The following is a 14,236-nucleotide window of genomic DNA, read 5'->3' on the forward strand; positions in this document are numbered from 1 at the left end:
AATGTTTTCTGTTTTATTTATAAGGTTCCCTGCCCTGACATTATGTCTTAGAACCCCAGTCAAGCCAGGTCTTCTTTTGCCTTACGCCAATAGACAATCTGTTTTCTCAGATTGACAACAGACCCACGATACTATTCTTTAAATCTGCGTGTAGTTTTAGAGATTTACCAACTATGAGGTCTTATCCATCTTTGTGTACCAGTGACCAGGATAATGCCTGGCACGTTGCCTAATGAAGATTTCTTGAATAAACAAGCAGGACTGAAGGACAGCAAGACAGTCCCCAATTTTCTGGACTCACACGAGAGGTCTACTGTCCCAGCCCCTCAATATGTGACCGTGGAGAAGAAGCGGCCAAGATGTAGAGGGTCTAATGCCTTTTCAGAAGGCGTTGTAAAGAATACAAATATATACTGTTCGGTAAAATATAAGAAGAAACAGAAACAACTTGCCGTGCTCAGCTGCTCCTGGTTTTTCCTCACTCTCTCTATCTCTGGCGTCGTGCTCACTGGAGTTGCTGTGTAACATTGCTCTTTGTACCGGAGCTGAGAGACAAGCGCGAAACAGAGTGGGATTATGGGAAGCAAGTGTGAGCTAGCGCACTGCAACTGACTAAAGGAAACGTTACACAGTGACAGAGCATTCATTAGCTAAAATCTTCATTAGGATTTTAGAGTGAAATATGCTTTGCTAAAAGACTTCGTCATCACAGTGATCCCAGATCTAAGCTTTTTCTTGCCCAAATGTTTTGAATTCTACCTTGGGTTGTTATTCTGCAAACCGCATAATTTAGTGGTGGCCTCTCTGAGTTTGATCTTATCGGCAATGATAAATGATCCCTTCTGTGAGCTTACAGCACTAAAGCACCATTGCCAAATGACCGTTTTATATTTAAAAATTAAAATTCTGCACTCTTATCATTAGAATCGAGGGTTATGCCAGTCCTACGCCTGCACCTCACTGAGTGGCTGTCACTATGTAAAGAAACCCTGAACCTCAAAGTTTCTTCCTCTACCAAGTTCCAACATTAGAAGCCCATGCTCTGGCTAGCATTACGGAGATATTTCTGACTGACTGCATAGAGGTGCGCTTTCTTAGCTGGGGGATCAGACCCAACGTTTGTGGTCAGCTTTCTTGACAATTCCACAACACCCCAGGAAAATAAATGAGGATCCAACACAGACAGATAAAATGACATGCCCATCAAATGAATTTTTGACAGGTAAAAGGAAAACTAGAGGTTAAAAAATCCCATTATAAGGAACTCCACGGGGACAGTCTTAACGATTTTTTGGAGTTTAAATTTAGTGTTAGAGAATTTTTTTTTTTTTGTAAGACATCACAAGGCCTACAGGGCCTGCAGATAAAATGGACTTGAGATGTACACCCTCAGCAGTGCATGTGCAAGTGAACAGATATTTGATAAGCCTGGAAAATAAATGAGAAAGGGTCAGGTCCCTGCCAGTGTGATTTCTTTCTCTGTGCCGTGGTATGCAGTTTGAGAGTTTAGGCAGATTCTGTGTTGGATAACTGCCTGAAGTGAGGAAAGGTCCAGTGTAATCTCTATTGATGGCAGGATACAAAGAAAGATTACTCTGGGCTGAGTTCAGAGGAGAAAAAATTGTTGAACAGCATTACTGATGTTGAGAAACTGTTGTAGCCAATTTCTAGTGGATATAAGTTTGGGGACATAAATTTGATAGGCAGACTCTTTATGTATTGCATTCATCCACTCACAAACATGCTGAGTCTTTACAGGCAATATCTCACTTAATATTCTAGTCTCTGTTTTATAGATGAGGAAACTGAGGCTTGGAGAGGGGTTGGTAGCTTATGAAGGTTATACAGCAGGTAGGGCCTGAAGCTGGGATCAAACCAACAGTCCAGGGCCCATATTCTTCTCCACTATTCCAGTGTTATCCAAACTTCCACCATGTACACACCACTTCCCATATGACATGCCAGATATCACCTGTGCTGTGATTTATAGTATTTTCTTATTAAGTTAACTCATTATTATTTTCAAATAGTTATTTTAAGGGAGTGTTATGTTTCTATGATAAATTGAAAACTAGTAACCCTTCTTTTAGAAAAAGGGACACATTATGACAATCTCTAGGCCATACTGAGTGAAGTAAGTCAGACAGAGAAAGACAAATATCATATGATATCGCTTATATGTGGAATCTTAAAAAATGGTACAAATGAACCTATTTACAAAACAGAAATAGAGTCACAGATGTAGAAAACAAACTTATGGTTACCAAAGGGGAAATGGGGGGAGGGATAAATCGGGAGATTGGGATTGACATATACACACTACTATATATAGAATAGATACCTAATAAGAACCTACTGTATAGCACAGGGAACTCTACTCAATACTCTGTAATGACCTATATGGGAACAGAATCGAAAAAAGAATCTTTTTAGATATGCATATCTATACATATGCATGCATATATATACATGCATATGTAGATATGCATATATGCATATGTATATACATATCTATACATAGACATGCATATATGTATATGCATATATGCATACGTATAACTGATTCACTTTGCTGTACAGCAGAAACTAACACAACATTGTAAATCAACTATACTCCAATATAAAATAATTTTTTAAAAAAGGACACATTAAAACAATGTAATCCCTAAGTCAAGGCCAGAGCGGCAGCAGCCACCGTGTGCATCTGAATCACCATGTCGGGGCACTGGCAGTGCCAACAGCCTCCTCATGGCCTGAATTATGATTTCTCTCTCCACTGCCTTTCTCCTGCCATCTTCCGCCCCAAGTACCCATCACACTAAACCTTCCCCTCTTTGAACAGATCTTGGATCCTGAATACATTCAGTTGGCACTGCCAGGAGGGCCCTTTCTCACGAAATCCACCCCAAACTTTTATCAATTCCTCAAGACCTAACTCAAATGTTACTCTTTCTCCAAGGGTTTTCCTCTCTCTCACTGACATAGCCTTCCTTCTCTGCATTTCCCCAGCACTTTGAAAACAGTATTATTACTTAATATTAAATGAGATATTGCATGTAAAGAACTCAAAAAGCGTAGTAAACACCCAGTAAATATTAATTATTGTTACAGCACTTAATGCACCATCTTTATTTACTGCCACAGCTGCTTCTCCTAGAGACCCTGAGAATACACACAGCCCCTAAGACCTTAACCTCATCTCTGAATGCCCCCAAGAACAAGAACAGAGTAGGCATTCAATACCATGTTCTTTAATAAGCAAATACACATGCTTGGTGTAATGCTACCCCAACATAAATATGTGTGAAATCTTATCTCCACCTTTCAGGAACTGGCCCTCCTACAATGGTATTCATCGTAGTGGTACTTCACCCGGACAAGTGTCATGCGCACAGAAAACAATACTTAAAGGAATATGATCACACATTGCTGATGTTCTTCTGGTTTTCTTTAACTCTCTTGAGCTCTGGTGGATCAGAAATGGCTGTTCCATGGTTCATCTCTTCCTTGTATTTTACCTGCATGATTTATTTTTTAAAATGTAAGTTTTATTCAACACAAGGCTTAAAAAATAGTTAAGAATTCTTCATTTGTAACTACTGCATAGTTGAATTTTTAATTCCAATATTAATTTTCCTTCAGTGGGAACACAAATTTTTATTTCATCTGGTGCTTTCAGGATTCCTTTATCCTGAAGTACAAAGAAACCCATATCCATTCACCTATCCATCACTGAAGAGGGTTTTTTTTTGTTTGTTTTTTTTGTTTTGATTTTTTGCGGTACACGGGCCTCTCACTGTTGTGGCCTCTCCCATTGCGGAGCACAGGCTCCGGACGCACAGGCCCAGCGGCCATGGCTCACGGGCCCAGCCGCTCCGCGGCATGTGGGATCTTCCCGGACCGGGGCACGAACCCGTGTCCCCTGCATCGGCAGGCGGACTCTCAACCACTGCGCCACCAGGGAAGCCCTGAAGAGGTTTTTTAATTAAAATAAGCATATATTGCTTGTGAAAATAAATTTTATCATCAGGCAGATGCACCAAAAACCTTGGAAATTATCTTAATAACTTATTATTTTCTATTTGAAAAGCAGTTTCTATTTATTAACATGTTAATTGAAATTCACCATGTATTTAAAGGCAAAAGTCAAACTGAGTTAGCTACAAAGTCTTGGAAACACTGTGTATCTGACCGAGAGTACCCAAATGATCCAGAATAAGAAAAAAATAAAAGAAGAGAAAGGGGAAGGTGGAGGGAAATGCACTACAAACAGAGGTCACTGAGTGCTGATCGCTATAGATGGGCCAGTGGCAGAAAGTCAGGAAGTGTCTTCTACCCACACAATCATATTATGTAAAGCCCGCCTATATCCCGGCATTTGCTTCAATCAAAAGCTCCTCGTTCAAGTCTATTTAGAGGAAGATCAACCAGATAAATGATAATGCCAACACACAGTTATGCCTGGGACAAGCTCTTTAAATTTACGAAATGATTAGTGATGCTATCATATCAGGTGGTATTTTAATATGTGTAAAATTCATGGAAGATTGGATTCGAGAAAAAGGACACACACATATATGTACGGAAACATGGGCTAGACTTAAGAGGCATATGTTGACATTTAGCCAAGACTTAAATCTACATAAAACATCTTTTAGAAATCATTTGGTAATGTTTAAAATGATTAAAGCTGAAATCCACACTGACAGTCATAAAGAAACGATACCTAAATATCTTTGCGATGATCTACATCTTAGCATCTGTACATTTAATGTGAGATATGAGTAACAACGTCAATATTAGGCCAGATCCAGAACAGTTAAATGGAGAGTACATTGAGACAGACTAGCTCTAACTAAGATTCAAAAGTAGTTCTTAACAGAGAAAGCTAATAGCCCAAAGACTTTTACTCTGGAGGTGGAAAATGCCGAGATCTTTAAATGTTAAAAGAGTCCTACCTTGGTTCGACAGATCTAGCTAATCTTGAAAGGGCAACTTTCCATTTGAATACTAAGCAGGAGTTTAGGGCCCAACCTCATAGAGATACAGAACTACTATTGTTTGCTAGAAGGGGCAGTGGGATGCTGGGAGACGAAATGATAGACTGTACTACTTTCTGTGATTTTCCTCGGGTGAGAAGCTAAACATGATTAAAGATGAACATTTCTGTTTTTCATACGACTCCAACCAGTCATTTCACTGTAGGCAATAGAACTGCACAGTACAGAACGTTTATAACATTATATACACCAGTACACTGATGGGTACATTTCAAATATTATCATTTGGAAGTGAAGGAAACAACCGTTTTACATTTCTCAGCCGAACGAATTTCTCCACCAGACTCTAGCGTTGCCTGACACAGGCTCTCGCCGTGGCGGATCGGAATCCTCACCGTCAGGTCCTCCTCCTTATGCTTTCCTCAGGAGATAGCTTCATTCATGCTACAGGGATTTTCGTGCACAGCTCCATTCATGCTACAGGGATTTTCGTGCACAGCTTCATTCATGCTACAGGGATTTTCGTGCACAGCTTCATTCATGCTACAGAAATTTTCGTGCACAGCCTCGTTCATGCTACAGGGATTTTCGTGCACAGCCTCGTTCATGCTACAGGGATTTTCGTGCACAGCCTCGTTCATGCTACAGGGATTTTCGTGCACAGCTTCATTCATGCTACAGGGATTTTCGTGCACAGCTTCATTCATGCTACAGGGATTTTCGTGCACTAGGATTCTGCAGATTTTTTGTAAGTTCATTTTGAAGTCTGTTTACCACAGCATTACCTTGCCTCTCCTACTCTGTCTCCACAAATGCCAGTGCACACATTCTAAGATGCCAGGTAACCGTCAGAGTTCCTGACAGAGGAGTTTAATCAAGGCAGTTCTACTTGGATGACTTCAAGAAAACTCTGCCTCTAAGGGTGAAGGTGAAGAGAAAGGTCAGGCAAGGGCAAGCGAGGAAAGAACCCTACTGAGTTCCTCAGCAAGAAGCTAAATACAGTAGGCCCTTCACCTCCTCAGTGTGAAACCGTGGATATGGAGGGCCAGCAGTAAGGCAGTTGAGCATCTGCAGATTTTGGTATGAATGTGTATGAGTGTGTGTGAGTGTGGGTTGGTGGGGCTCCTGGAACCAACGCCCATGGATACCAAGGAATGACTGGATAACAACTATTACCAAATATGCCTATTGGTAAGGATAGCAATTATCCATTGTAAATGTCAAGCACTGAATGAAGAAGTTTTTAATCCATAACATTAAACACCTCCTCTACCCTTCCCCCAAGCTCAAAAGGGAACTGGGGGTGGGGAAGCAGGTAATTTATTTTACAAAATTATAGTGAAGGTGTGTGCTTTCCTTTGCTGGAAATTGGAAGAAGCAGAAGGCGAATGGGGTCTCTTTGAAACCTTCTCTTAAGCCACCAAATGAATGTTCTAGGGCCTTTAATCATTCTGTCAGGGTAAAATTTCTTTCCTCCAAGTTGTGGAAAGGTATTGAAATGTATCCTTTCTCTGAAAAATTTAATACACTTAAAATTCTGTTCAAAAGGGTGAAATCTAATCCTAGATTTCATTACTGTACTATTAAAGTGATCTATCTCTTATGCCCTATGATATATCAAGATGAAATACTGCTTTAGGTTCAAGGGGAACAAGGCTACAGTTTCCTTCTGAAAGTTAGACCTTTGATATTTGATGAAATAGTGCTTCAACAAAGTGAAGAAAAAAAGGCAGCCAGTTTAGTAAAGAACCAAAAACATTTATCTAGCTTATGTTTGCTTTTGGAAAGGATGATTAATGCTATAGAGAACTGGGGGCTTCCATGGTAGCGCAGTGGTTAAGAATCTGCCTGCCAATGCAAGGGACACGGGTTCGAGCCCTGGTCCAGGAAGATCCCACATGCCGCGGAGCAACTAAGCCCGTGCGCCACAACTACTGAAGCCTGCACTCAAGAGCCTGCAAGCACAACTACTGAGCTCACATGCCACAACTACTGAAGCCTGCGCACCTAGAACCCATGCTCCGCAACAAGAGAAGCCACTGCAATGAGAAGCCAATGCAATGAGAAGCCCGTGCACCGCACTGAAGAGTAGCCCCTGCTCACCGCAGTGTAGAGAAAGCCAGCGCACAGCAACAATGACCCAATACAGCCAAAAATAAATAAATAAATAAATTTATAGTTTAAAAAATGCTATAGAGAACTTACTGAACTAATATTCTGCTGATTTTTCTTCACTCGTTCAATCTCTGGAGTATCTTTTACTGCTGTGCCAGCTCCTACTTCTTTCTTATAAAGTACCTTTATTATAAGAGAAGGAAAAGAATAACTATAAGCTTATTAGAATTCAAGTCTTAGAGATCTGATTCTTGAAAAAGAAAATTTCTCAGATTTTAAAGTAATGTGAATACAGCTTCTATTTATGAGAACCAATGTCACGTTAATCAATTAAATAATCCATTATGAGAATAAATGCAAAACTTTGGTTTTGTATTCCACAATATTACAGTAAACCTCTACTACCTGTTCTAGGGTATGCTTGGTAACTTACAAGGCTTGATCTGAGAATATAAATCAGCAAACTAGAGTTTCCTTCTCAAATACAAATACATATCACATGTGTATTTGAGAAAAATCAAAGGACATATTAAAAAAGCTCACTAAGCAGTTATCATTTAATTCAAAACCAGCATGAAGTTTTAAGCAACTGCTATTCTCCAAATGAGAGCAAAGATGCTCTCGTTCTCTTCAAAGAAAACATTAGCTCTATCTTCAACATCAACACTAAGTCAGCCTATTTTCCTTATCTTTCCACTTATTCCTTAGACCTTCCCATCCTTACCAATACCCACCCCTTTCAAACACAAAGCAAAAGAAAAAACAAAGTGTCCTACAGAAGAATAGAATAATTATAAGGAAGTCATACGAGGACAGAACTACTCCCTCTCTGGATATTTGTTAACCCGCGGGTCCCGTGAGTGTGTGTGAGTCGGGGTGGGGAGAGGGGGGCCCTGGAACCACCAGGACCAGTGGGGGTCAGGAGAGCAGGACATGAGAGATGTTCCCCTGCAAAAGCTAGAAATTTGGGAGACCGTGGAATCACAGGAGGTAAGAGCCACACTGCCCTTCTCCCTCATCGACTCCTCCAGCAAGATTTCTCCATTTCTCAGCACCGCCTGCCTGTGAAGACCCTAAAGGTACCTGAGCAGCACACCTGGAGGGTTAAGAGTTTGCCAATTTACTAGAAGCAGAAAATATTCCAGAAATCTTCAGAAATAATAGAATTTATATTTTTAATAACACATTTGCCTAACTACTAAATGAGTTCATTCTACATTAAAATATTAGCTGTACCATCAATTTTTATTTTAGAATTCAAGTTTATATATCCCTTAAATATAAGCCCAATATCTTAATGAATGGTGCTGACAAAATTCCTATGCCTCAGAACAAAAATATGAAAGTTTAGGAACTGGTTACAAACTGCTAAACCCCTAAGTATATTATCAATGTAAATAATCAATGACCAGGAAGGAAATCACTTCATATGACTATTTTCATTCTTCAAAGTAAAATCTGTGTGGAAGATTAAGATCTCTTTCTTGAGTGAAATTTTAAAATTCAGTTAAAAATAGCAGTTGCTTGTACCAAAGAAGGAGATATGAATTTGTAATGCTACAACAGTCACGATAAATTATAAGTTGTAAGAACATTTGGTATTCTTATTATTTTAAAGAAGGAAAGATATACATTTGACAGAAAATCCTAGCAATGCAGCCAAAAATCAGACAATGAGGGAAAAAGGCCCTCCTTACAAAACATAATTTCAAGGTGGCAACTGAAAAGAAATAATGACTACTCACCGCACTAATGTTTTGTTGAGTTGTCTTAATTCTCTGGATTTCAGGAGTATCTGCCACAGTAGAATAGCTAGAAAGCATCTTCTCTGCCTCATCTTTATACTTTTTCTAAAATTATAAACAGTGAATGTGAATCTGAAACTCTGTGTGCGCATGTACAAGAGAGACAGAGACAAAGAAAATGGTACTACTTTTCCCAATTCTATTATATACCACCTGGCTCTAAATTATATCTTAGGATTCAAAGCAGTTGTTGATGTGCTTATGCCATAGTAAAAATAAAAGCATATGCAAACAGAGTAGGCAAACAGTCTAGGAAATCACATTCACCTCCACTCAGGCAATGCCTCCCAACCTAGACTATTCAAACGCCCTGGGAGGGCTTGACCTTGATAGCATTCCTACGCCTAGAACCTACTCTCTCAGGAGCAGTCCCAGTTCCTGTTCAAAGTAGCCCTTAGAACTCCTACCAGTAACCTGACTCTCTTTGCTTACTTGTTTTCATGCTTCTGGATTTATGTTTTGCTTCCTACTTCAGATAAAGATACATCTGATTAAGAGAAAGGTACTAGTATTTTGTAGTGGAGACTGAAATCTCAATTTTCTTTCTACTAAATGTACTCTGAGGGCTTCCCTGGTGGCGCAGTGGTGGAGAATCTGCCTGCTAATGCAGGGGACACGGGTTCATGCCCTGGTCTGGGAAGATCCCACACGCTGCGGAGCAACTAGGCCCGTGAGCCACAACTACTGAGCCTGCGCGTCTGGAGCCTGTGCTCTGCAACAAGAGAGGCCGCGATAGTGAGAGGCCCGCGCACCGCGATGAAGAGTGGCCCCCGCTTGCCACAACTAGAGAAAGCCCTCGCACAGAAACGAAGACCCAACACAGCAAAAATAAATTAATTAATTAATAAACTCCTACCCCCAACATCTTAAAAAAAAAAAAATGTACTCTGAGCTCTGATACATCCTGGGCAATTCCTTCTACTAGTGCCAGCATTTACATAGTATTAGGTATTGTCCTAAATACTTAACACACATTAACTCATTTAATTAACCCCACAAGCAGATACTATTATTATCCACTCTTACAGATGGGGAAATGTAGGGATTAGCTAAGAAGTGTCAGAACCAGGATTTAAACCCAGGCACTCTGGCTCCAAAGTCAGGGAAGGTAACTGCATGGCATACGGATGCTTGTTAGGAAAGGTAATTCCTGTTCATGTTGAAATGCACCACAGCATCATTACACCGTTTTAAGTATTCCATTGTATCCCAAATAACTAAAATTCCTTAAATCAGATGTACCCTCATCATACTCAAAAAATCAACACTGTTAAGTTAAAGCAGGAATTCCAACAGCTCAGGCATCACTTCCTATGGGAAGCTTTTACTCTTTTTTTTTTTTTTTTTTTTGTGGTACGCGGGTCTCTCACTGTTGTGGCCTCTCCCGTTGCGGAGCACAGGCTCCGGACGCGCAGGCTCAGCGGCCATGGCTCACGGGCCCAGCCGCTCCGCGGCATGTGGGATCCTCCCGGACCGGGGCACGAACCCGTGTCCCCTGCATCGGCAGGCGGACTCTCAACCACCGCGCCACCAGGGAAGCCCAGTATTGGATTCTTGAGTGACAAGCCACCGAAGCTGAGTCCTGTAACTCTCTCATTTTGAACCAGTGAATGTTTAGACTCTTTGCTCATGTCAACCAGAATTTTGACAAATTTGGTCAAATTCGGTTAAAAATTATTTCAACACAAACCCCATTAACCAAATTCAATTTCTTCATCATTTTTCTTTAACCATTTTATTTTTTTTCATTCCCTTTACTATTTTTCCATTAGGATTCATTCTTTTTGTAACAAATTTTATAACAAAGAAATTATTCACTAATGAATATTTTTGCCCAAATTAGATTTTATCTGATTAACTTTCTTCTTCCAATAAACTTTCTTTTGTGGTCATTATTTCTCTCACATCCAGTTTTCTAGAGGATATGTTACGGGTATACCTGGCAAATTAAATTTTATCAAGAAAACTTAGTTCTTCCATTAAATTTTAGTTAATATTCAATTTCACCTAGTACAGTTTTATTCACTCAGTTTCAGTTGAAGTTGATTATTTTAATTAAAACATTCATGATGAAATGGATAAAAGACAAATTGTTTGTAATTTTTTTCTGTAGTATAAGCATTAGAGCCAAGTTCACAATAGAGTCAAAAAATGGAAATTAAAAAGGTCAAAATGCCCTTGGACCCAAAACAGAGGGCCCCAACACGGGCGCTCTGACACTCAATAATGTCTGTTGAACTGAAACTACAGCAGTTGTCCCTTTCATTAATGAGGTAATCAGGTTTGGTCAATGGTTCCTTTATAATAGAGTGCATTGACTTTGAATAGAAAGCCCTCAAAAAGACACCAATCACAGAGACACACACAGCACAAGGTGACTGGATATTAGAATACATTATCCTAAGCATCTTCATTCTCTACCAACCTGGCTATAGATTTCAGATGCCCTCTTGGCTCGAAGCATATCCGGGATATCCATGCTCACTTGCATTCCTTTCCCTTTAATTTCATTTTCTAAGTCTTTCTTATATTCTTTCTAAAAGAACAGAAAACAATCTTCAGAGCTTTGCATGGCCTTCCACAGCAATGTAGATATTTATGTGTTTGAATCTCAATGCCACACGTATGGAAACACCACTTATACTTTTCCGTATGCAATTCGGTATGTTTGTTTTAAACTGTGTGTGCCATTAGTTTCTTACCTGGCTGGCCATTTCAGATGCTTTCTTAGCTCTCTGGATATCGAGGGTACCTGTGCTCACCTGCATGCCTTTCCCTCTAATTTCAGTCTCCAGATCTCTTTTATAATCTTTCTGCAGAAAATAAAACCTGCAATTAGGGCTTTACAATAATTTGAAAATCTGTGTTGAAAAACTCGATGTCATTTTTGACATCAAGATCATGGCTTTTAGAAATAAGTCGGACCTTTATGTCTTTTATTTCTAGGAAACAACAAAGATTTTTAATTTGTGGCAAGAACACAACTTGGAGTGATGTATTCACAAGGAATCAGGAGGTTTTCTCTACTAACCTGACTTAAAAAAGAAAACAGAGTGAGCTGAAGGAAAATGTTTTATATTTTAATATGGTAAAATTGATAAATTATTGGTTAATATATAACTCAGTTGATGAATATCAATAAAATGTGAGTATAAAATTGTCAGGTCTTGTTCTGTAGTGAATAATTGCTGGTTGCTTCCCTGGAATCCCACTCCTCTTTTTCCTTCATTAGCTCCTTGATTTGCCACTGGGCAACTCACTGCTTCCTGTTCTCAGCCCCCAGCTTGGCTGAGACTGGCCGCCATCCAAGGGCCCCATTGGGCTTAAGTAAATCGTTATAGCCCACCCCTGGCCCTTCATGATCAGTTCAAGGAAAGGTACATTTCTTTTTCCACACAAGGTATCAAGAGACTTTCTCTTTCCTTCTGGACATGAGTGGAGAAGTCTGTAGCCCTAGGATCTGCCAGATGTCTCTTTGCAAACAGGAGAAAAAAGCCTGCCTGAGAACAGAAAGATAGAAAACGAAAGGGAATCACACTGTTTGAGTCCTAGATCAAGCCACACCCAAGAATTCCTCTACTGTTTGGTTACAAGAACAATAAGTTATCTGCTTTTTTGAGCCAGCTTGAGTTGCATTACCTGTTACTTATAATAAAATGTCGTAAGTACACAGACACAACTGTCTTAAGAGACTCTTGTCACATTCTAAAACTGATTATAAAATTCAGCAAGCTGTACTCTTATAATTGTACATTTTTCTGTATGTTTTTCGTCAATGAAAATTATATTAAAAGGAAAAAAACTATTGATTACCTCCTATTAAATTCTTTCAAAAACAGTTATTTTCTATTATGTTGACATACTGTAGATTTGTGATTCCCTGCTCTAAAGTAGATTTCGCTTTGCTTATTTGTGGTGTTCTAAATTTAGAGAAGTCGTAAACAGAAATCTCAATCTCAGAGAAATACTGTATTTTTCCCCATCTACTACCCATAAATCTGCCTATTTTCACTGACTTACAGTCTCAGTTTCACTTTTCGAATGAAAGTTCAAGTACTAATGTCTAACTTTCAAACTAATAATATTCAATTATTACTATGTCTGTAAACAGCTCTGTTTTTAGCCAGCCTCTTTAGGCCCGAAAGCAAAACACCTCATTTGAAGGGCAATATATGTAGAAACTAAGGTACTGATCACAGATTTTGCCACCAAAGTCTCATGGTAGACGTATGTCATCTAATTTTCCGATATGAACTTTCAAATCTAAAAGCATTCAAAAGCACATAAATAGACTACATAGGACGCTAATCACATCAGTTAATATTGATGCATAATAAAATACCCGAAAACTTAGAAAACTTAAAAGAAAAACATGATGACATCTAGGTTCCAAGCAAGTCCCAATGCACACATGCTTTCAGAGCCTGAGTCAAATGTGTTAATGACCCAGTGGTTAAAGAAAGTCACATGGTCAAGCCCACGGGTACAGGAAGGTTTGAATATTAGACGTCATTTGTGTAATAATACAGCACATTGACTTTACCTGAAAAAATAAACACTGAGCTATAGCAAAGTCCCTAAGTCTGGTTGAAAAGGATCTGAGAGCCTGTCATTTGGGCAAACTGGGACATGGTTATAATTACATGCAAATGAGACCTCCGGATTACAAACACAATAGCCTCACCAAAATTGGTTTAAGCTACCTGTAACCACAGTACAGCTGACTCCCCTAGGCCTGTTTTTCCCATAGGCTCTCAATAACAAAAATGCACCATTTTCCTAGTAAGTCTGAGCCGTGAACAACACGGGTTTGAACTGCGCAGGTTCACTTATACATGGATAGTTTTCAATAGTAAATACCACAGTACTACCTGGTCTGTGGTTGGATCAATCAGCGGGTGCAGAGGAACCACAGATACATAGGGGAGACCATAAATTATATGTGGGTTAACCCCCCGTGTGGTTCAAGTGTCAACTGTGTACAGTCCCAAGATACTCAGAGAAATCTAAACCAGCATATGGCTGAATAAGGTAACGTATCACCATATACTAAGGAAAGATGCAGCACTCCAGCTTCTCATAAAAGGAATATGTCACAGAAAGTTCTTAGGTAAAAGTGTGAAATGCAAAATTTCTATTCTTCCCACATTCTTTTCTCCAGAGGAAGTATGCTTTATTTTGGCTTCAAGTCTCAGCCCCATGAGGGTGATTTGGAAAAACTCTTCTACAGCTCCAAATCCCCACCCCACTCCCACACTCCAATCCAGGACCTTAACTAATACTGGATGTCACACTCTCCTCATAATAACAAAAATA

The 14,236-nt window shown here is 39.5% G+C and overlaps 1 protein-coding gene across 2 annotated transcripts in view; it reads right to left on the reverse strand.

Annotated features, from left to right (window-relative positions):
- Window positions 1–14,236, reverse strand: part of NEBL (nebulette) — a 338,669-nt gene that overhangs the window by 34,994 nt on the left and 289,439 nt on the right. Inside the window, exons 15-20 of one of the 2 annotated variants that reach the window (XM_027121789.1) lie at window positions 11,623–11,733; window positions 11,346–11,456; window positions 8,861–8,965; window positions 7,206–7,298; window positions 3,426–3,518; window positions 453–545 (exon numbers count right to left, since the gene is read on the reverse strand). The exons of the other annotated variant lie outside the window; for it this stretch is intronic. Coding sequence (XP_026977590.1) covers window positions 453–545; window positions 3,426–3,518; window positions 7,206–7,298; window positions 8,861–8,965; window positions 11,346–11,456; window positions 11,623–11,733 — 606 coding nt within the window. The remainder of the gene's footprint in view (window positions 1–452; window positions 546–3,425; window positions 3,519–7,205; window positions 7,299–8,860; window positions 8,966–11,345; window positions 11,457–11,622; window positions 11,734–14,236) is intronic. 2 annotated transcript variants of the gene reach the window in all.

The sequence above is a fragment of the Aethalodelphis obliquidens genome, unplaced genomic scaffold (assembly GCF_003676395.1).
Source record: "Aethalodelphis obliquidens isolate GAN/ISIS:26980383/991018 unplaced genomic scaffold, ASM367639v1 scaffold23, whole genome shotgun sequence".
NCBI classification, from domain to species: domain Eukaryota; kingdom Metazoa; phylum Chordata; class Mammalia; order Artiodactyla; family Delphinidae; genus Aethalodelphis; species Aethalodelphis obliquidens.